This window comes from Aspergillus alliaceus (genome assembly GCF_009176365.1).
Source record: "Aspergillus alliaceus strain CBS 536.65 unplaced genomic scaffold BDW43scaffold_35, whole genome shotgun sequence".
NCBI lineage: Eukaryota > Fungi > Ascomycota > Eurotiomycetes > Eurotiales > Aspergillaceae > Aspergillus > Aspergillus alliaceus.
In genome coordinates this window covers 314,530-336,192 of record NW_022474718.1, presented here as the reverse complement: position 1 = coordinate 336,192, position 21,663 = coordinate 314,530, and the positions used below count along the sequence as shown (strand labels likewise).

The 21,663-nt window shown below is 47.5% G+C and overlaps 8 protein-coding genes across 8 annotated transcripts; 2 read left to right on the top strand and 6 right to left on the bottom strand.

The window, feature by feature from the left end:
* Positions 1 to 401: 401 nt before the first annotated feature.
* BDW43DRAFT_301823 (MIP/aquaporin family protein) lies at positions 402 to 1,955 on the bottom strand (the record flags this gene model as incomplete). The annotated part of the gene is made up of 1 exon (XM_032045117.1): positions 402 to 1,955. One exon carries the CDS (start codon positions 1,953 to 1,955, stop codon positions 402 to 404), a length of 1,554 nt encoding a protein of 517 aa, XP_031898222.1.
* A 4,499-nt stretch (positions 1,956 to 6,454) lies between these two features.
* Positions 6,455 to 6,979, bottom strand: BDW43DRAFT_313193 (DUF924 family protein; the record flags this gene model as incomplete). The annotated part of the gene is made up of 1 exon (XM_032047539.1): positions 6,455 to 6,979. The coding sequence occupies one exon, from the start codon at positions 6,977 to 6,979 to the stop codon at positions 6,455 to 6,457; it is 525 nt and encodes a 174-aa protein (XP_031898221.1).
* Positions 6,980 to 7,449: 470 nt separating this feature from the next.
* Positions 7,450 to 8,319, bottom strand: BDW43DRAFT_320825 (putative methyltransferase; the record flags this gene model as incomplete). Its single annotated transcript, XM_032049177.1, has 1 exon — positions 7,450 to 8,319. The coding sequence occupies exon 1, from the start codon at positions 8,308 to 8,310 to the stop codon at positions 7,450 to 7,452; it is 861 nt and encodes a 286-aa protein (XP_031898220.1). The 5' UTR covers positions 8,311 to 8,319.
* A 464-nt stretch (positions 8,320 to 8,783) lies between these two features.
* BDW43DRAFT_313191 (class I SAM-dependent methyltransferase) lies at positions 8,784 to 9,452 on the top strand (the record flags this gene model as incomplete). Its single annotated transcript, XM_032047538.1, has 1 exon — positions 8,784 to 9,452. One exon carries the CDS (start codon positions 8,784 to 8,786, stop codon positions 9,450 to 9,452), a length of 669 nt encoding a protein of 222 aa, XP_031898219.1.
* A 2,765-nt stretch (positions 9,453 to 12,217) lies between these two features.
* Positions 12,218 to 13,855, bottom strand: BDW43DRAFT_320823 (MFS general substrate transporter). The gene is made up of 4 exons (XM_032049176.1): positions 13,765 to 13,855; positions 13,438 to 13,683; positions 12,488 to 13,375; positions 12,218 to 12,421 (listed from the first exon to the last, which is right to left on the bottom strand). Exons 1-4 carry the CDS (start codon positions 13,838 to 13,840, stop codon positions 12,243 to 12,245), a joined length of 1,389 nt encoding a protein of 462 aa, XP_031898218.1. The 5' UTR covers positions 13,841 to 13,855; the 3' UTR covers positions 12,218 to 12,242.
* A 1,748-nt stretch (positions 13,856 to 15,603) lies between these two features.
* Positions 15,604 to 17,241, bottom strand: BDW43DRAFT_282875 (glycoside hydrolase family 88/105 protein). The gene is made up of 3 exons (XM_032042691.1): positions 16,709 to 17,241; positions 16,187 to 16,617; positions 15,604 to 16,111 (listed from the first exon to the last, which is right to left on the bottom strand). The coding sequence occupies exons 1-3, from the start codon at positions 17,118 to 17,120 to the stop codon at positions 16,025 to 16,027; spliced, it is 930 nt and encodes a 309-aa protein (XP_031898217.1). The 5' UTR covers positions 17,121 to 17,241; the 3' UTR covers positions 15,604 to 16,024.
* A 94-nt stretch (positions 17,242 to 17,335) lies between these two features.
* On the bottom strand, positions 17,336 to 19,171 carry BDW43DRAFT_320819 (uncharacterized protein; the record flags this gene model as incomplete). Its single annotated transcript, XM_032049175.1, has 6 exons — positions 17,336 to 18,035; positions 18,087 to 18,514; positions 18,571 to 18,694; positions 18,743 to 18,911; positions 18,963 to 19,064; positions 19,117 to 19,171. The coding sequence occupies 6 exons, from the start codon at positions 19,169 to 19,171 to the stop codon at positions 17,792 to 17,794; spliced, it is 1,122 nt and encodes a 373-aa protein (XP_031898216.1). The 3' UTR covers positions 17,336 to 17,791.
* Positions 19,172 to 19,692: 521 nt separating this feature from the next.
* Positions 19,693 to 21,638, top strand: BDW43DRAFT_313187 (major facilitator superfamily domain-containing protein; the record flags this gene model as incomplete). The annotated part of the gene is made up of 11 exons (XM_032047537.1): positions 19,693 to 19,793; positions 19,840 to 19,889; positions 19,939 to 19,956; positions 20,007 to 20,157; positions 20,205 to 20,356; positions 20,404 to 20,528; positions 20,666 to 20,778; positions 20,825 to 21,017; positions 21,129 to 21,236; positions 21,306 to 21,475; positions 21,542 to 21,638. 11 exons carry the CDS (start codon positions 19,693 to 19,695, stop codon positions 21,636 to 21,638), a joined length of 1,278 nt encoding a protein of 425 aa, XP_031898215.1.
* Positions 21,639 to 21,663: the final 25 nt, after the last annotated feature.

The window sequence follows — 21,663 nt, the reverse complement described above, 5'->3', positions numbered from 1 at the left end:
GTACGTATGGTGTAGTACTCATGGAACATAACATGGCATCGATATACTCTTAAAGGGCAAGACCTAGGTTCACGTAGATTTATATCAAGTCCTACAGATAGGGAAAAGGCGACTAGGCTTCCAAATCAAGTATTATCTTCATATCCTACATTGGGCCAGTAAAGTAAGATCATGAGCCATTTTCCCGACATATCAGAATGTACACGTCGTCTAACGCTATTTACACGATATAAGTTTGAAAGCCCAAATGGCTAGCTAGTATTGAGGAACACCATGCATCTTTCTTGCAAAAAAGACACATAATGCCAAGCGCTCATCTATGCAGCCATGCAATTCACATTACTAGACGTTGTCCGGAAAGTTCAATCCGCTCCATAGTCAAGGAGCCTACAGTGGCAAGTTCATGCAACAACTTTATCCGACAAACCGCGTCGACGACGGCCAATCCGCAATCGTTTCTTCCACTTCATACGACTCTTCCGTATGGAGCGCTGGGTACGCTCCCAGGGGTAGTTCACCGGTGACTCGCCGCCCGTGAAGATCATAAAATCGTAAAGGAAAGCGCCGATCATGGCGCCACATACGGAGCCTGCCCACGGGCCATAAAACCAGTACGGATTGGTAAAAAGTTTGGACCCGTATCCGAGGGCCAGCAAAGCAAGACGCGGTCCAAAATCACGGCTGGGGTTGAATGCGGCACCTGTCTGGTAGGAGAAGGTGATGCTGAGTACATATACCATTAATCCAACAATCAGCGAGTTCATACCCGCGCCTGGAGGGGCGTTCTGGTCGTCACCCAGGGCCAGCACAGTAGTAGCCATGAGGACAGTCCCGAGGCATTCTGTAAAGAAGGCAGTTGCTGGATCAATCCAGGTCTGACGCTGGCTAGTCACAAAGCTGGTTACGATCCCAGTACTTGGGCTAGTAAGAAGGTAGTGGTGAATTGATTGATAGAATACACCATAGGCAGTGAGTGCGGCAACAAATGCACCTACAAACTGTGCGAGGAAGTATTCGGGCATTTTACGCTTGGGAAAGCCACGATAGAACCACAACATGATCGTTACACTGGGGTTGAGGTGGGCTCCCGAGACACCACCGGAGATATAGATGGCCATCATGGTAGCGAAGCCCCATGCCCATGCAGTCGTGTTGGGATTACCGGCATTAGCCACGGTGACGGAGACATCAGCACAAAAGCCGATAGTCAGTTGAACAAACACTGCAAGAGATTCCGCCAGCGCCTCGCGGTGATGAGTGCGAATGACAGACCAGGTTGTATGGTTGTTATGGACTTCATCTTCCACCAGCTCCTGTACAAGTGGGTGGAGGTCTTCCGGCAACGCCGACTCATGCAAAGCCGATAGGTCTGGTAGGGCATCCGCAGCAGCAGTATCTACCTCAGGTTGCTCTGGTACAGGCTCCAGTGGTTCGTCACTGCCATGAGGCAGGTCTTCCCCGGCCTCGCTGGGAGCTGCGCTCGGTCCCTCGGGGACAATGGAAAGTTGATCGCCTGGGGCATCAAACCGTACGGAAGGGCGGCGCCGGCGAGCCGAGGACGTCCGTGATACGCGTGGTGAACCAACATCCCCTGTCAGAACCTTATTGACGAAGTTGCTTTCGCGCTGCAGGCGAGCGTCCTCGACCTGCGCGGCCATCTTGCGGGGATCCGCCATCTTGGGAATCTGCCCCTGCTCCAGGTCATTTGGATCCACTTCTAGTCCCAGCTTCTGCGAGTTCTCCGCTGGACGTTCGGGCCGCAACCGGGAGTCGAGCAGCTCCTCCTTGGTGGGCACCATGCCGGGCCGCACTACACGCGGCAAGGGCTTTGCCAGCGACCAGACCGGCTTCGCATTCGCCGGTTGCTCATACGCCGGATTGAGATCGGAATATCCCGGCTGCACGAAGGGTTCGTGGGCCTGACGCAGCTGTGGACCATCTTCTGGACCGCCCATGGTAAATTGTCCCTGTGTGCGCTCCGCGAGAGTAGTCCGCTGCGCCAGGCTGCCTGTCCGCGCGGAGCGCGCAGTACTGCGGCGTCGTATTCCCTCCATTCCCACATCTCCCGTCGTCTTAACTCCGGAAATGCGACGGGCGGGAGAAGCATAGTTGGCCGAGTCACTGAGACCACGGGTAGGCGATCTCGGTGACAGGTCTCTATTTGCATCTCTCCGACTCTGACTGGTCGCTTCCGACTAAGCCGGAGTGGGAGCTGGCGTTAGCGAGCCGTGTGGGATTGAGAGATTCTGCTCCAACTGTTGGTGAAGGAACTCACCCTAGCTCGGGGGCGTCCGGGTCTCCTCTCGTCCATAACCGCACATATCAATAATAGAAGTCAAGTTGCGTATCGGGCCAATAATCTGAGTCAAGTCTTAACAATAGGACCCAAAGTACGCCACAATGTAAAACAGATCCGTCTATAGATGATTAGATCATGGAAATATCGATACAGAAGGTGGGAGGAAATTTTTCACGGAGGGGGAGCTACTCCGTAAGAGGGATTCGAACGGCGGCTTCCTGCGTGCCGGGTACCGAAACAAGCTTTCATCCAGGACTCGGTGGTGAACTAGGGCAAGGAGTGGACCCCTTTTGACAAGATATGGAGCTCTCCTCCGTCAATCACGTAGCCTCACGAGGACGATCAACACACTGGCCTCTGCGTCGGTCGACCCGGCCGCTCCGTAGAGCTGTGTGCTGGATATCGTGTCCCACCGTATCTGACGTCTCACCTGTCTTGAGGCTTGAGATCGTTCGGATGGACATCTCTGACGTCAATTCCGGCTTTTTGATCTGTTCGAGAGAACATCATTGTGATGACAAGTTCAGATTACCTCCCCACCATCGTCCTAATGAATTGCACTACGCAGTAGGCGACATTTGCCAAAGACCCGTGTCGAGCTCAAGGCCATATGACGTCCGCCATCAAAACACACGACTCGGGAAATTCTCAACTTGGTTCTGTGCCTGTTGGTCCGAAAAATCAATCCTTTTCTTCCCGAACAAATGAATGGCTTCGCTTGCCCCACTCTGTGTGGCAATAAACGGCTCCATCCATTAAATGGCATTCACAGGCCCAGGGACAGAACAACACATAATAATCAGACTGGGGAACTCATAGCCGAGTGTGGTATGGGCAGTTTATGCGTAAATTCACCTCCAAGAGCGCTCTGTTGAATTAGATTCTGGAAAGGTCAAGGATTTTCCAGAATATTTTCAAGTTGAGGTAAAAGGAATTCTCCATGGAAATCCCCACTTACGGAATATTACTTTGTCCGGCAAACGTTTTGGATTCCTATGAATCGAACAAGGAAAATTGTCTCTCTTCGGTCCATCCTCCAATCTTCCATGAATATAAAAGGTGATAGAAACTTGAAGATTGGATGTCTATAGTAGAGTCGTTCTAATCCTATCAGACAACTTCTTATCTGGGACTTTGTGAGGAATATACATATATTTTCGGACAGATACTAAACTCAAATCTTATATCTGTATATCTTTTGAGAACTTGTCGTTCTGTATACAAATACTAATACCAATAAAGCAACCAGAAACATTTTCTTAAAAAAGATTAATTAACAATAAGTATGTGTTGACTTAATTACACTTGCAGCCGGGAAACGAGGACACACATCTCTAGCGTCACATGAACTCGCATCATACCGTGTACTCAAGTAAACTTCAAGACCAGTCTTCGGCTGAGCTTTAATACATATATGCAAATACCTTCATGTGCCATTGTCCGTCTCTAAAATGTAAGAAACGAAAGGGAAACAAGGGAATCTGATTTAGATTTTCGAGTACTTCGTCTAATGCCCAGATACCGGTAACTTGATATCGGACAGTTCCTGGGCTGATAACTGAAGAAATCTGGAAGAAAAGAAAAGAGCGCTAAATACATAATAGGAACTGTCGTTTAACAGACAGTGGGTTACTCCCTCGAACAATTCCGTCATCGCTCTGGATAATGGCACCTTCACAATCCACGACCCTCTCCTGATTGCCCACTTGATCATTCTGGCGCTTGCGCTAGGATTTCTGTTTTCCATAAATGGTCATCACGGGCCGCAGCAGCTAGTACATCGGCAATCAGCGCTCGTGACCTTTTGCAAGGTGATTCGCAGTACAAAGCATGCGCACATGTGTACTTTACGCACATCTTAGCAAGGAGGCCTCTGGCATTTCGGAAAGACAAGCAAGTTTTCAGGCCTTTTATACCAGACGACGCCAATTAGAGTAGCAGAGTTAACGCTATAAGAAACAATATAACTTGGTGATATAAGTGGAAGACATACCAAATATTCGCCTGGTGGATTCCCGACACAACACATGTGTTGGAAAGCTGGGTAGGAAATAAAGCCTAACAGGTCTACCTAGCCTATCCAGTCTGCCAGGCATAGGTCGATCTTTCTTATCAGCGCAGCTTGTAGTTTGAAGCTGGGATCTAGTTAGCCTGAATATCCAGTTAGTACTACCAGTGCTGTTTGATCCTAAAGTTCTACCAGTTTATATATTAAGATTAATTAGATAGGTTTTTGGCGGGTAACCCGCGGGTGTAGCGGGCTGAAGCCCGTTAGAGTACTCAAGCTGTTAGGGAACACTATACCCCGCAGCCGGCCTGGCCTGCGGGCATACTTGTTGGAGCTATTCAGCTCCTGAGCCTTTAGATAGCTGAGGGCTATAGAATGATATATCTAGGGGTGCAATAGGCTCAGTTAGTTGAGATATGTTGGTTCCTGGTGTTTCCACCGATGACACCTACCTCCTAATTAGTCACCCGATGAGCCTGTAGCCGATACAATAGCTCCCTGCGCCCCATTTCCTTGAGATTCCACAAGACAGGCCGTTGGCCCTCGTTTATCTATTCGTCACGTGGTGTATTTCGACCCCTCCTTCCTGTAATACCTTATTGTCCTACTGTTGTTGATTCTTTCTTTCTTCTTCAGCGTTTTCTTCTTGTTTGATAGCTATGATAGTTTATCGAACGTTGCGGGTCTTATCCCTTACACCACCTGACTATTAGGGCGGACATATTTCCGTCCACAAGTTGCTTTCCATCTTGGCGCCACTATTTGCACTTCTGTCTATCGTGGTTGTAGCCTGTTGGACAGCAGCGAAAGCTGACGTCTGCAGAACCGACAAGGTCATGGCCCGCAGCTCAGCGGTCGAAACGTAGGATCGCAGTCGGGGTCGGAATATTCGATTCAATTCCCGGTAATCACTGCAACTTCTTTCATCTCGGTAGTGGCAAAATCATTTCTAGGTAGATGCTCCTACAATCATCACGCAGCAGGCTCTGAAATTACTATCCTGTAAGGCTATTTTTAGTAAAAACGGCCATGACTCTAGCTACGCAAGCAGCAGTGATTGATCATAAAGCAGATTTTCAGATTTGATGTTATTTCTCTTGGCTAGACAACAATGGAAGAGGTAAGTCTTAAATCCTAGCCAACAAGGGAATCCATGTGGGGTGTATATTTCTTGCAGGCCAGATACACCTTCTATACACTGGAATATCGATGTTGCATAGGGGGAACCGACGCCCACGAAAGGAGTCTAAATGCAATGTTCTGCTGCAGTTTCTAGCAACTCTCCAAACAGAAGATGGAGCTCTCAATTATAAGTAGACTATATGTCTAGAGATGTTCACGATTCATTATGAGGACTGCACGACCGTGTGTAGGGTCGGACTGTGCATCTTGATGGCCTATTAGGTCGAAGAACCTATGGATAGAGTTAGATATGACGGTGGGAGTTACCGGTTATGCGTTTGGCCCTTCCAGAGATGTATCCGGTCGTGCTCTAGTGCTCACTTAAAGTGTCCCGACGACACCGGATAACGCAGCTGACCATGTAACGCACAGAATTTCGCGAAGCAATGCAACGCATTTCAAAATGCGACCAAACCGAACAAAAATCTCGAGTAGAGGCCGCCTGCCCCGCCTGCTTTTGGGGGAGCGGAACGCCATAATCCATAGCTATCATCTAAAGTTTTCGATCTGATCTAGTATCGGTAGCATGGAGGGGTTTGGGACACGCTAGATGATATCTGTTTCGAGCTTAATTTGAATCTCATGATTTCAACCCAGTGAACAAAAGCGTACGTTAGATTACTGAATTTATTCTACTAGGATATTGATATGGTGAATGTATTGTGCGTAACCTAAACTCCTGCGCTATATTATCTCTATGATTTGGTATTCTTTCGTCAAAAGCCTAATGCCTTTCCACCTCCGAAACTTTCAACCCAAGATAGTATCTGGGACGGGCATTGATACATATTATAATGCTTTCCGTGATGTCCAAGTACACCAAACAGACAGACTTTCTAGTAATTAGTGGAAGGATACGAAATAATACTATTCAATTCGCCATACTCAATTCAAAAACGGCCCCTATACTAGGTAGGTATGGAAGCCAGGTAAAACGATTCTTTTTTTTTTTTTTGTCGCCTTTCTTATCGTCCAAGAATCTGATCTCGATGGACAAACCGCCCATCCCGTTTAATCTGATTATAAAAGTCCTGCGCCCACCGTAAATGATGGCTATCCCCCAGCTCCGTAAACAACTTCAAGGACAGTGTCTGATCCTCCATACTCTCCGAATGATTAAGTGGCGAATATATATACCGTCTCTGAATCGTAGGCATCCCCTTATCCCAGCCCCTTTCGACGGTCTGCCGAGCCACTGCGATGGCCTTAGAGTCCGTAGCATAGGCCTGCGGAGTGCCCCGGAACATATTCCGGGGTACTTGGTCCAGCAGAATAATCAGAGCTAATGCTCCTTCTCCTTGGGAAGTCTGGATCCAGTCGTTAAGTTTGCCGTCTTTCGCTGCTTGATATGCTTCTCCCAGATGGTCGCGAACGTAGGCGTCGTCGGTGGCGCTGTTACCGTACCAGAAGGATTTCTTTTGTAGGTAGGTTGGGGAGGACCTGGGGCCGAACCAGATGTCTAGGACATCTTGATAAGTGATTTTTGACATTGGGGGTTGAGTATAGTGAACCGTTGTTGGTAATAGAGGAACAAGCGAGGGGAGAACTTAGGAAATCTGCGCCTGGGGAAGTTGCAGGTTTAAAGAATTGGCTGGAAGCAGGAAGTTATGGGATATTAGTATGGAAGGGCAAGAAAGAAATACTACTTAAGAGTTGTATATTCAATGCGAATCTGGACTATTAAGGTTCAAGAAATGCAATATGCAATATGAATCGGATTTCCCCAACCGGCCAACTTTTCTTAAGGATCCACATGCGGAAACTTCTCTACAGTGGTATTCTTTACCTGGTTGTAATCCAATGTTCTGATGGTTCGGATTTCAACTGAATAAATAAACCTTGGCCGGCACCTTGCCGAATACGTTTGTAGGTGGACCAGAATCATGAAACATAAGCGAAGGGGTGAGCATTAAACCTCCAAAAGCGTCTTGATTAGCGCCACTAATAGCCACACCGGAAACTATCCTAGCACCAAAGCCCGGAACTCGATACTCTCCCGACCCGGGGCATTCGGTGGGGTCCTAGGGTCGTGGAATGCGGAGTGAGGCACACGACCCGCCACCGATTCGTCGGAATCACTGCACTTGAGCAGCAAACATTCATCCGACTGCATACCAGACCAATACATCCATTCCTGGGTCTGGTTGAATGCCACACCAATAATCTCTCCGGTGCGGTGTGGCCGATGAATCTTGATAGGGATCAAATCCGTCGATTGGACGGAGCCCGCCCTCGCAAACGCTAGTGGGGACGACTGTACAGGACCCTTTAATGGCTTCCAGACGTTGATAATACGGTAGCGACCGCGGAGGGCCTGCTCAGCCTCGTCGGGGTCTTGAATGCAAAGCCGGACGCGGGCGGCCGCCGCTTGCGTCGTCTGGTCCGCATGCGCTGTATGCAGTGGTTTGCGGTGCGTATTGACACTTTCCATCCGGATAACATAGTCAAAGATGATGACTCGGTGGGCGCCCGTTATCTTGTTTAGCAGGAGTTCCTCCACCGCTGGGTACCAGGCGCGCTGGATTGTTTCCTCGGACTGAATGGCTTCGTACGGTACACAGAGAACGCCCTGGAGTGGCTGGAACGCATCTTTATCTAGAGAAAACTCGTCCTCACGGCCGCGGATGTCGTTCAGCATGACGGGCAGCGCGGGCTCGGTGTAGTTCATAGCGGGAAACCCCTCTGGTGGCGTCCCGGGGTATAGGAATGGTTGGGCGCCATCCACTGGTGCTTTGTAGAATTTAATTTCTACCTGAACCGTGCCGTGAGGAATGGACTCGGCAGGTGCCTGAGATACGGCGATGGCGCCTGTTTTGGTCATGGAGATGGGAATCCTAGATGATAAAGGTATAGAGTCTTCTTGGTCTGTTATAGGTGGTATTGATCAGCTCTTTCGAATGTTTTACTTTTACTTTGCCATTTGGGAGCACTGGGGATTTTATAATCAAGTCGTTATTTTTCTGGGCTACTTTACATTCCACCTTCGCCTGGGCATGATCAACAAGACTATATTCTATATACTACCCCGCGAGTGCCGGATCAGTGCATGTGGGGCAAAGTTGCTGGAATGCTATGGATGAAACAGAAGCCACGGTGACACTAGGTAACATGGTCTATAGGTTTGACTGTTAGGTTTACAGGCCCATAATATAAATATTCATATGAGGGAAATTTGTCTACCTCTGTCCCTATTATCCTGCTACTCTTCTTTTTAAGGCCCACCAAGTTGGATCCCGCAAAGAGACGAATCATAATCTTATCCCAATCTAATTTCAACCAGGCCATCAGTTAACAATGGCAGAAAGTGGGCTTTATAAGCCATATCAGTATGACGACGCCTATGCTTGTGACCCAGGCGTTCTGCGGTTTCTCAGCAGGGTGCTAAGCCATTTACCTCCACAATCCCAAGTTCTTGATGTTGGATGCGGTACTGGCAAGCCAGTGGCTGAAACATTGGCTGCTGCAGGCCATTTCATAACGGGGATTGACGATGTGGACGCCATGGTCGAGCTGAGCCAAAAACGGATTCCCAATGGCATGTTCCAACTTTCTGACATGCGTGAATATGTCCATCCCAAGGGAAAGCAGCTAGATGCAGTGTTGATGGTACGTTCTCTCTTCCGCTTGGGCAGGGAGGAGATTGAAGAGACTGTACGGAAGTACGGAAGCCAGCTACATGTTGGCGGACTGGTATGCATTGCGACAATGGCCGCCGATGATTTCAACCTAGATAATATACTCTCTGGATATGACCATGATGGATTGTGTGCAAGGGAGGTCAGAAAACGGTTTATGGGCAATCACGTTACAAGTGCACTGCTTACTCGAGCCGGGTGGAAGCAGCTCCTGCAGGAGAATGGCTTCAATATTGTGGATCAAAAGATGGAGGTATTTGGACCACCTGACCAGATTGACTCGGATGCTTTACCATACTATTATATCATTGCTAAAAAGGTGCAGTGATTATTTGTCTGCGGTGCCTTTTGCTTTCGCATTAATATATCAAACTGTATCTCTACTTCTGTAGAATACCAAGCCTGTGTATTAGTTAGCTTTACTAGTGCTGTCTAAACACATGCAGGGTGCAGACTTAAAGTGCGGGTATATCCACCAACTAAGAAGGCTGCGCATGACCAAAAACAAAGCTTCTCTGTCTCATACAGAATTCATCCCGCAGGACCTATTTTGGCGATATGTTTTTTCACACTCTCCTGTCCAAGAGATACCCTTCTAACTGAAACGAGGACCTCATATGTAGACTGTTGTGATTTTGCGCTTCCACCCCGAGCCACAATTATTAGCTCTGTTCTCTGTCAGGAACACAGTAGGGGCATGTAGTGGTGCAGCACTTGCACAACGAGAGATGGCAGAGCAACCGTGGCGCTATCTGGGGTCCCCAAGCTACTTGAACGCATCTGAAAGCTATCCAGAATACCCGTATTTACCAGACAAGTAAGTATATGGGGTGAACTTGAAGAGGTACTGGGAAACAAGCATGTGAAAGTTAGTGACGGCTTAGCCATGGTCGAGGTCGTTTGGGTAAAGAGGATGTACATTCACTGCTTAAAAAGCAAATGGAAAAAGTGTGCAGTAGAACAAAGGGATTGAAATGACTGGTCAGGCTTGAAAAAAATGGACAGTGATAGCTGAAGCTCAGCGAGGGTTATAACTACTGAGAACATACGGGAATATTAGTTAGAGATCTTTGCGTTAGTGTACACTGTGTATATCACGATAGCTGGATCTCTACATAATCCCCAGTGAGTAAAATGTTCGTAATGGGCCTTGCTTTTCCTCCAATATCATTAGGTCTTTAGTCAAAATTTAATTAAATATGCGCCACTACCCACGTGAGTTACATATATATTGTACAGGTTACTGCATCAGTGAACTACCTGCTCCTAATTTCATATAACGTGAGCTCGAGCTTTCCTTTTGTAGTGATTCCAATTAATGGACACTTCAATAAACACTCAGGGAGCCCCTTCCCTGCTTTTGAATAGAAGTGCACTCAACATATACCTTTATTTCTTGTAATCAGCGTAACGACGTGAGAAAAGGGACGGTAAAGACTGGAGAAACCTCTTCAGTATCAGAAATTACACGGCCACTACTAAAGCATGGACAGCTTTCTTTGAAAAGTAAAATATGCCCACACAAAGACAAAAGAAAATTGCCAGTTGACGAAAGAAAGTATTTCACTAGGGAGCTTGTCACATTTAATCGGATTATAATAAAACAGGAATGGAGTTATATGGTGACTGAAAAGAATATTTCGGACTTGCAACTGCGACTCGGGATCGGAAGCGTTCTATCTCAACGGGGTCACTGAAAATCCGTGGTATCCCGGGGAGGCACCAAGACAGTTAGGGTCCCAGTTCTTGATTTGCTCACCCTCGGCCTAGCTGATCTGTAAAATGCATTTATGGACCATAAAGTGCTTAGCAACATGGCGAGGCCCGTCGCGATACTTGTGATAAGTGACGTTTGTCATCCTATAATTGCCAACACTCCAGAGGCTGGTGACACTGAGTTTAAGCCGCGGGCCTAGTATCTATTGGCAAAAATAGCTGTAAGGGATGCTGGAAAGCTGAAAACTGCTTTTATCTGTAAATTTGAATATAGGCCATCGTGCAAGGCTGCAGTGGTAGAGATTCTTCCCATGGGACCCAAGCTTGTAAACACACGCTCCTTCGAGAAAACCCAGCTATAGCATCAATGAGCAGCATAACCCCTGTTGAGCAAGCTGAGACAACGTAGGCACAGGTAATTCGCCGTGTACAATTTTGGTAATATTTAATCGCGTCTCGTGCTGTTTGCGAAAACTTAGAGACCACTTGCTGCACGCCAAAAATATAGCCGAAGTCGAACGAAAAATAAATACTTGGTGTGGAACAGTTGATAAGGCTTAGGACACTATGGTTGTAGATACCACTGCAATAACTGAGTATTTCAATCAAGTATACCTCAAAACAGTTTGTCTCAATTGTGGCCGCAGCATCAACTGGGCCTTCATTAGCGACGCATGCAGTGCCAATCCCTGCGGCCGAAGATGTGTCTCTTATGAGGGTAGCGATTGTGTTAGCAGGCTTGCTAGCTTATTGCGCTTCCCGTAGCTCTTGGTTCATCCACAAGGATACCAAGAAGCCAGGCAGTTTCCTTATCAGATGGCATCAAACGATCGATACGTAGGCCTAACGTTTTTTCTTTGTCAGTAATTGTTACTGTCGCATTAATCTGGATTTCACTACCGGTATAGCTCTAACACCAGAAAGAGCGCCTCAAAAAGCGGTACTATCTTCATGAAATACATCTTAATAGATGGGGCAGAGCGAGAAGTGCACCCTATCCTGATAAATATTATTAAGATAAAGGAAGCTAGAGTAAGTACATATGGCAAAATTAAGCAGACACGCTTTGGCTCGGTTATGGTAAATGACCTGCGTGGCCTCAATGCGGAAGTAATAGAGCTAGATTTTATTGGAATTAGAAAGATAACTCTAGTAACAGACGGTATGTAAGAAATTACCAACATAAATCCTGAGCCCGACATTCCAGTAAGGCTGGATTAAGATGGTCGATGCTACCACGTCAGGCCGTAGATTCAGCATGCTGAGCCGGGAGCCGGGAGCCCATTGTCGAAGAAGAAGAAAGTGAAAAAAGCAAGAAGAAGGGAAACCCCACCTGCAATACTGTAAGATATTTATAGGCTGGAGATAGCGATTAACAGCAGAATAGAAAGCAAGCAATATACTAACCGAACAAGCTCCACGTATAGTAGAAGCTAAGCGCCTCGACTAAAAGTCCAGATAGCAGAGGGCCTAGTACCAATCCTAGGTTGAAGAATATCTCAATCAAAGAGAACAGACGGGAGCTCGCGCCGTAATCACCGAAGACCGTCGGATCCTTTGACTGTAGTTCATGCATGACCCCTGTTGCCGTGGCTCTATTAGAATAGTCGTGGAGCAGTAAAAACAAAAAGAGGAGACGCAACGCACAAGTCATCTGCAACGCTCCCCCACCGCGGACCAGACTGAGCATAACACCGATGCCAGCTATACATGTAAAAAAGGAGGCTTTGCCATGGGTTTCAGAGCGGCTCCAGGAAAAGGTGTTAGAGCCAGGGACCCCGAGCAGCCAGAGTAATGGAGCTAAGAGGATCCAGCCGACTGTAGTTAGATATCGATACCCTAGACGGTCGCGGAGACATCCGACTAGTGGACCGAGGATTACTTGAGGGAGCTGTAGCCCAAGAAAGATCAGTCCCACAGTCATGCTTTCCCAATGGAAGATACTACGCAGATGGAGAGGCAATATCGTGTTAAAACCGGCTGTGATAATATTATACAGAAGGAGGTTGGCTGCCCCTGTAAGGACCCTAGGCTCTCTGAACATGGCGCCATAAAACCCCGGGCGCTGCTTGGGGCTATCTGACGGATCAGCCTTGGAAGGCATTGTGTTAAAAGACAAATAACCATGTGGCGATGATGATGATGATGATGATGGAAGCAATGTAGACGACTCGTCCTGGCCTTGCGGCTCCACGGCTTCTTGCGAAATACTTGACGAGGATGAGGCCACCGCGCGGGGACCAGGAACAGAGGAGGGACTATCTCGCCTCTCAAGCATGACAAGGCGGACGATAATATTGAGGACAAGAACTACTAGGGGAGCGGTCCAGGCAGTCCAGTACCCAAGGAGCTGGAGGAGTATTCCACTGATCAACGGCCCCGTGACGATGCCCAAAAGCGAAAAGGACATGGTCAGCCCCATAGCCTTCCCCATGTCTTCCTGTCTGACGTTATCTGCTAAGGTGGCATAGCCCACAATCCAGGAGGCTGATCCAGCGACCCCTTGTATCACGCGGCCGAGATACAGCACCCAAACTGTGTATGGGTAAGCAATACAACTAACTCTTCCTGAGAAGTCCGGCAGGAAAGGAACTCACCTGATGACGCGATTGCAATCAAATATGTCCCGGTTAGAGATACTGCGAGGGAAACCAGAAAGGGCACCTTGCGATTGGGGGTCTTGTCAGTGAAATAGGCAATTGGCGGTGCAACCACGAGAGCGACCAGACCGTGAAGAGCAAGCAGGGCGGTGGTGTACCGCTGCGTTTCGGATGGGTCAATATTTAGACGGACTTCCAGCATGTAGCTCAGCATAGGGATAATGAAGCTATACAGAAAGGTTTCTATGGAGTCTCGGTTAGTTCAGTCCTTGATAGCGAGGGACTTAGCCAGTTACAGGATGGGACACAAGGCAGGTGCTGTACCAGCGAACAAGGCAATGCTGATAGTGGTGATGATGAAAGGCTTCGCGGATCGCCATCTGTAGCCCCAGGCGTCCATGGCGTAAAATGATAAGACGTGGCGACCGGGAGTGTGGATAACGAGTAAACTCACCACCTGCATCCGAATTTCGACCCCTAACTATCCTATCTGCTGGTCAGACTGAATGGACAAAAAGGAGGAGCAGAAACCTAGATCATCAGGTTGTAGCATTCAGCCTTGATTGCTTTATGTCGTTCTCCAGAACCATCGACTACGGAGTTAGATTACAAGAAACGGCAATCGTTAGCAGTCGTGCATGTATTTCAACGGAGAAAATATCTCCGATTGTTCCAATAGGCTACATGACCTGGAAGGGATTTACGTTTCGAATGTGCTGAAAACAGGAGCCTGCAACCTAAAGTCCCTGCGTTAAGAAAAGAGCTTTAAGGCTGTCTTTCTCCGTTTCCGGAGACGATCAAACCAGTCCGTGGGACTCTTCAGCTCCTCTCCAGAATGTAGCCATCATAGAGGAATAGAACAAAGCCTGACTACGACGTCTATACAGCTATGCCTGAGCTTACGTTATATTTGTTGACGAAACTGTTTTTACCGTACATTCCACCAGGTCCCTCAAAGCTTCATCGGTCTCTTTCATGATCAAACCATCGCACCTGGCTTTTTTACTACTATACTACCTGGGCATCGTGGAACTTAGACCTCGCCATAGCCCGCAGATTTGCGGGTTGGAAAAACCAACCCCCCGACCCTCAAACCCGCATGGATAACCCGTTACCCGCAAATAACCTGTTTTTGCATAAATCTCCCAGACCTTTCCTAAACAGGACGGATAAAATGCTGAATCAGCCTAATAAATAACTGTTATTTATACTTGTCTCAGTTATAAGCATTATTTGAACGATTTTCTAACAGTTTTTTAGAGAACTCTTTAAAATATATTTGTATTCTGATATCTTTAATATAGTAATAGACTATTCAGTTAAGATGGTAGGTGTTATGGGACGGACTTACAAGCAACCCTATATCATGGGAGGCTCTGCCTAAGGCATTGCTGCCAAGCCTTACCCCACAAATATTTCGTACAACGCGTTATTCCTGTCAATTAGCTATTTCTTCTTGTCCAATAGGCACGCTTAGGTCAGAACCGTCCCGTAACATTAGAAATAGCTAATTACCTTCATCAAGTGCTGGAGACCAGCTTCACGTACCATAAGGAGCATGATATGAATCTATACGAGACCACGTGATCCTAGTGGCTTGGCCGGATCATCGGCTCCCAACCCCTGAAGGCTTTACCCATTAGTGACAGAGACAAGCATAGAAGCAGTCAAGATAGTTGATACAGTCATCTATAGAATTGAGTATCTATCGGAATGGCATCCGGTCCTCAGTAGGCTACGTACGTGTAGCTGATACAGCCTCATCCTGCCTATCTTTCCCCTGAGATCACAACACCTTGCATGTGGTTGGAAGCCGCTGTCGATGACATTATCGAATGGATCTTTCGTTACAAGGACCATCTTCGAAGGCTTTTTTTTGGACCTCAGGAGAAATATGATCGCATTTTAAGCTAATAGCGATATAAGTGTGTTTCGTGGAGAAAATTGTAAGGCCGAGCTATGGCCATCGCCGCTTTTTCAGGGCAGAACCCCTCTGCTCCCGCAGTAATGCAATTGCTTGTCTAGGATACAGCTCACCGTGCATACCCTTCCCATCTCCCAACTCAGCCTTTTACCATACGTGTTGACACCTAACTGTTTGATTCCAAGTTGCGTCTCTCACCTTGTTTATCCGTAAGCACTTGGTGGTGCCTCTGTAATAATGAGATAGCTGCCGATCATGAAGCGACATGTGTGCACACAAAACGTGATCATGCCATGTATGTAGTTCAAGTCGCGTAATATATATATATTTTGTTAGCTACATATGAGAACCGAGCCTCTCACGATTAAGCATGTGTAAAATTGACCGTTCTATATGGGGATTCTAAAGTCAATGAAGAAGTTGGCAAAATACTCTCAAGAAACGTTTCTTGATGCTAGCAGGTTCGACTTGTTATCCTCGGTCATAGAACTCTTTGAATTTGTCTCAAGTACACCCTAAGTCTATCGGTGACTGATATGTGTGGTCCTCGTCCACGGAGTACTCAACTATAACTAGGCTGAAATGCTGACCCATGCTCTAACAACTCTGAGCTATAGGATGTCTGCTTGGAGTTGATTTCACACACTGCAAAACTCCAGATCAATATGCTTCAAGCTCATAGCTGGCGTAGATAAACGGTCCCGCCCCTTTGTAATCATTCTGCGCAATAGGCACAGACACATAATACTAGATATAGTCAGCATATATTCTTCGTGCATAATTTTCAAGGAGGTATGCTATCTCTCTAATTCAAAGTCTCACCTCAAAACTGCCGTTACTGCTCAAACTTCCCACCTCCACCGTCCCCTCCCAGTTCAGCGTCCCGTTGTCATTCTTGCTCAGAAACCTCTCAACTAAAAACTTATACCCCTTAAGAGCATCCAGGAAATAATCCCCTCTTTTCAAGTATCCTTTGCGGATTCCCTTTAGGAAGCCGTAAGTAAACATAGCAGAGCCACTGCTCTCAATGTAGTTCCTAGGATCGTTTGGATATAGCCCATTCATGATCAACCACCACCCACCACTTTTATCCTGAGTTTGTTTGAGTGCTTCTGCGAGTTTCTGGAACCGATGTAGATTCCTCTGCCAGCCTGGGTGAGACATAGGGAAGCAATCAAGGATGTCCACAAGGGACATAAAGTACCATCCAAGAGCGCGATTCCAGACAAGGGGTGCGCCACCTGTCTCAGGATCTGCACACGCAGAGAACATGGTTATTTGCAGGTCGTGCTAATGAGAGGGAAATAGAATGGAGGCAGAGAAGGAGAAAAGGGTGCAACGTACCAGCCCAAACAGCAGTTTTACTATAGTCAAAGCCGTGAACTAACAGACCATCCGTCGTCAAACAATGCTCTTCGATCAAGTCGAACTGCAGCATAATATCATCCCAGGCGGTACTGTTTCCGGGATCAAACCATGCGGTATAAAGCGCATAGAAATTGGTCACCATGTAGATCCCGTCCAGCCACATTTGATTGGGATATGTCGGGTAGCGATGCCAGAGCCCGCCACCCTCATTACGCGGCGTGACATCGATCTGGTGTCGGAGGACATCGGCAGCGAGCTTGAACTTCTCTTCCCCAGTGGATGCCCAGAGAGCCAGGAAATTGGTACCGATCCGGAGATCGTCGACGGAGATTTTGGCGCTGAGGTTGTAGTTAATCAATTCGCCCGAGTCACTTACCACAGCGGACATTTGAGATTGTAGGAAGTCAAGGTAAACTGGATCATGGGTTTTGTTGTAGGCGAGTTCGATGCCTCGGTAAAGAACTCCATTCGCGTAGTTCCGGGACAAGCCCACGGATTTGGAGAGATAAGAACTCGCCATCCATTCCGTGTAGTTGTTGTTCTTTGCCGCCAGTGTGGTGGCTACCGTGGCGGCAAGGACACTTATTGACAGTTTCATATTGAGTAGTATATTTTAGCTATGTCAATTATATATATTTTCCGTCCTGTCTGAGGTATGTACATAACACTTTCTCGGTTATATACTCCGTTAGATTAACGCCGTTTTCTGAAACCACGTCTCTGAAGCCAAGAAACGGAGGAATTATTGACTTTTACCCACGGAGAAACTTTATCCACGTACTTCTCCCGGAAGTTGGCCGATCCAGATCTGGTGGAACAAGAGGTTAGAGATCAATGGTGGAATTTTATGCCTGGTCTTCTTGTCTATTGCTTGGATCGATATCGATCGTAGCTGAAGGTATGCCCTCGCCGCTGCGCCTCACTGTATGTTACAATTAAATTGGATATATATAGCTATACAATGAATTGCCATACACCAGGGACACTAAGGCCTAAAAAAGAAAGGGCATTATTGAAGAGAATCACAACATTCATCTCATATTTCACTACAATTTCTTTCTAGTTGTATACCTGAGCATGCAGACCGGGCAGGATCTCGAGGTCCTTCGGCCTATAGGTAAATTTCCCATCATCGGAAATCTTCGCATCCCGTGTGCGTCTCTGCTGCTGGGTTTGTCGCACCTTTACCCATTGCTCGGTGGTGAGATGCTGACCTATCTCGGTGAAAGCATTCTGTGTGAGCCCAAGCCGGTTTAACAAAGGACTGTTCTGAATTGGATCAAGGACAACATGATTATTTGGCCTATAAAAGCATTAGAATGTATTAGGAGACCGAGCTTACTTGCGAACCTACCGCGCAAAGTATAACACGCCAAGCCGATCCACATGGGCCTGATCGGCAGGCGGCACATGGACACGATGGATGCTCGACTTGATCAAACCGCCCGTCAGCGCAGTCAACGCGTCGCAGGTGTTGATCGTAATGGTCCCATCCTGAGGGCGCACCCATTTCCATTCGCCTTCGGAATTGAGAATCTGCAGCGCAGCAACCGGTTGGCGGAATAGTAGAGTGACGGTCCCCAGATCCGTATGGCCGGGGATATACATGCCACCGACTTTCTTGTTCTCCTCTGCACTGCGTGCTGCATAGTGCATGTACCGAAGATGGTCCTCGCCTTTCACATTGTATTGATGGTCGCGGACGAGTTGATCTTCTTCAGGAAGTTCGAGAAGGATGGCAAATAGACGGAGGAGCTTCTCCACTACTTCTGTATGGCATTTCTGCAAATCTAATCTTAATAAATCTCTCGAAACTACACCCAAGGTAGTGTACATACTCGACTGAATGCTTCGATCTCCGCAATATTGTCGGCGAGAATAGGGGGCTGTTGTCGCTGGTGATAGCCATCGAACTTTGGAATATTGTATACTTGCACGTTGTCCTTGATGCCGTTCCCAAGGCTGGTGGAGTTTAGTCTTTGTCCTTACTCCTCGGATTGAGGGCGTTACCTCCGGTGGCCAGCGGGCCTGTATCCGTTGTATTCTCCACGTTCGAGGTCGGTGCTGCTGTGGTACTTGAGTTTCTCTTCAAGAGGAAGCGCGTAAAACTCGCGACCGAGGGCAAACTGACGGTCGATCTCGTCTTGGCTGATGTTGAAGTTCTTCACGTAGAAGAAGCCTGTCACCGGGAACATTAGCCAAAGCCCTATGTATAGATAATCATACATACCAACATGCCGCACTGCATGGTCTAATTGTTCAACTAGAGCTTCCTTTCCACCTGGCTGGTCATACTGGCTGAGGTCAAGGGTTATCAGTTCGGCCCAGTCGACTGTCATGTGAGCTTCAGCGGAAGATTCTTATCGATTCGGATCGTTGCTTACGCTTTTCTTGAGTCACTGGGACATGATCGTATCTATCGATGAGCCGGGCAGGCATCTTTCCGAGAAAGGTACAGATGATTCTTTAGGGATGTTTTAGGTTGTGTCGATAGGGGAAGGCAAAGGCCCGAGCAAGACAGAGAAAGAGAATAAGAGAATATAAGCACCAGTGTCAGATATTCCTTCAACCCCGCATAGCTAAAATGCCGATGAATTACTAAAGGACCCGTCAAAGCACGCAATGACTATCGTGGATTTTGAGCAGAGTGATTGGAGCATATTTAAGATAAGGGCTCGATAGGTTGATGTTATACCGGGGTCGAGGCACGCCATCCCGCAGCAAAACAATACTCGCAATCTCTTGATAGAACGAACGGCACAGCAAACCCGTCATATTTTAATCTCTCCTCCCATCACGACAGGTTGTGGAGCCGTGGTAAATATATTTATAGTGTTCGGATAACTAAATCGTGTCAAAATGTACGATCGGAGAGGTGATATAAATCCATGCAGTCAAGCAATTGCCGATTATTCGGGGTATATTAGGTCGACGAAATCCGGCACGGGCCTAGTATAACAATGCCTGGCTGCAACTCAAACGGTGGAAAGCTGGGTGCATTGGCAGTCCTGAAGGAGGTCTTCAATTGGTATCCGTCCCATTATCCTACGAGCGAGCGAAAGTCAGTCATCCATCCAAGTATCTCTGTTAACTATCTGACCGTATAGATTGCTCTTCAATCTGGACATATCAATCTTGTTGTTCTCCTGTCTCTGCTGTAAGATATCCTCAACCCAACCCATTTGATTATATCTAACGGATCCTAGTCTTTGTCAAGTACCTGGGTGCATCCATCCGCATCGGGTGTCCACACTCCGAAGTTGACGCATGTCAGACCAAACAAATATCAGCAATGCATACGTTAGCGGACTCAAAGAGGACTTCACCCTAAACGGGAATGAACTCAATTACTTCAACATTTGCTACTACGCCGCCTATGTCCTGTTCCAGATTCCGGGATTACTGATGATGTCCCGACCGAAGTCGTATGTAAACAGGATGCCCCGCGTGGATACAAGATTGACTAGATTAGAGCTCGATGGTTACTGCCCAGTCTTGAAATCCTCTGGGGGGTTTGCACCTTCGCGCAAAGCCGGGTCGCCAACGTCAGCCAGCTCTATGTGATCCGATTTCTAGTTGGCATGTTTGGAGCCCCCGTATTTGTTGGGACTCATTTTATTCTTGGTTAGCTCTCTCCCACTCCCATCCAATATACTCGCTGATTGTTAAAGGGTCCTGGTATTCCGGCCCAGAGATCTCCAAAAGGGCGGGCACTTCGTTTATTTGTAATGCACTAGGGACTATGATCAGTGGATATCTGCAAACCGCGGCCTACACGAATCTATCGGGGGTCGGGGTATGCCGGGATGGAGATGGCTATTCATCATCGATGGATTATTTATCATCCATATGGCGTTGCTTGGATTTGCCATCTTCCCTGATATCCCAGGCTCACCTCGACCCTTCTTTCTAACAGAAAGTGACATCGCCTAGGCGAAAGACCGGGCGCGGAGGGCCAAGATTCGCCGGCCATGGAAAATGGGGATAGACGTTTTCAAACGCACTCTCAAGCGGTGGCATATCTGGGCGTTCATCTTCTGTTATGCGTGAGCTGGATTTTCTCCCTTCGGTGCGATGCTGATTTGCTATCAGATGCATGATTATATCTCCATATCCAACGTTATATATGAGCCTCTGGCTGAAGGGCGAAGGCTACTCAGTCACCCAGATTAACAAATTACCGACTGTCACTTATGCGATCAACACGATCAACATTGTTGCCTCTTGGCTGGGGACGACCCTCGCCGCGATATATCTTACGTGGCTTACTTACACCATCGCGTTGGTCTGCTGTCTCTTCTCCGCGTCATGCATGATAGTCTGGAATATCCCAACTGGACTAAAGTAGATGACCTCGGAATCTGTATTTTTGAGCAGACTTCTAACCCGGTCACAGGTTCGTCGCATGGTATCTCTTCGGACGACGGGATGTACAAGTCCGATCCTATACTCGACTGTCAATACCATTGTCAAAGACGACTCAGAGGAGCGTGCCCTTATCATGGTATGCCACCGACATTAATTAGATGGTTGAGTTATATTTGAATAAGATGCTAACGGATGGGTCTTCTAGGGCTCGATGATGACCTTTGGCTACTCGTTCCAAATCTGGGTACCGCTGCTCCTATTCCCAACCGCTGGTCCCGACGATGCGCCGCGATGGCGAAAGGGGTGGCCTGCGGCATTTGCCTTTTTCGTTCTTCTGTGGCTTGGATTTATCGCAGCTATTGCGATACATCAATGGTAAGAAAGCGCACCGGGTAGATGTATCTTTGTTCTCATTAAAGGTCTAGGGAACAAAGGCGAAAGGGAACTAACGTATATCCTCTACGATGAGCGCGACGGAAGAGAAGACGAAGACGCAATTTTAGTTGAGGTTGCTGCGAATAATAAAGGTGGGAACTAGACGATGATACCGAGGTGTCAGACTT

Excerpts from the sequence above, each read along its gene's own strand:
- BDW43DRAFT_320823 (XM_032049176.1), bottom strand. The coding sequence starts at position 13,840 with ATGGACGCCTGGGGCTACAGATGGCGATCCGCGAAGCCTTTCATCATC. Across the intron at positions 13,376-13,437 it reads GATTGCAATCGCGTCATCAG|TTTGGGTGCTGTATCTCGGC; the intron begins GTGAGTTCCTTT and ends ACCCATACACAG. Across the intron at positions 12,422-12,487 it reads GGGAGCGTTGCAGATGACTT|GGGTCATGCATGAACTACAG; the intron begins GTGCGTTGCGTC and ends CCACGGCAACAG.
- BDW43DRAFT_282875 (XM_032042691.1), bottom strand. The coding sequence starts at position 17,120 with ATGTCCGCTGTGGTAAGTGACTCGGGCGAATTGATTAACTACAACCTC. Across the intron at positions 16,618-16,708 it reads TAAAACTGCTGTTTGGGCTG|ATCCTGAGACAGGTGGCGCA; the intron begins GTACGTTGCACC and ends CTGCGTGTGCAG. Across the intron at positions 16,112-16,186 it reads GCAGTAACGGCAGTTTTGAG|TATTATGTGTCTGTGCCTAT; the intron begins GTGAGACTTTGA and ends GACTATATCTAG.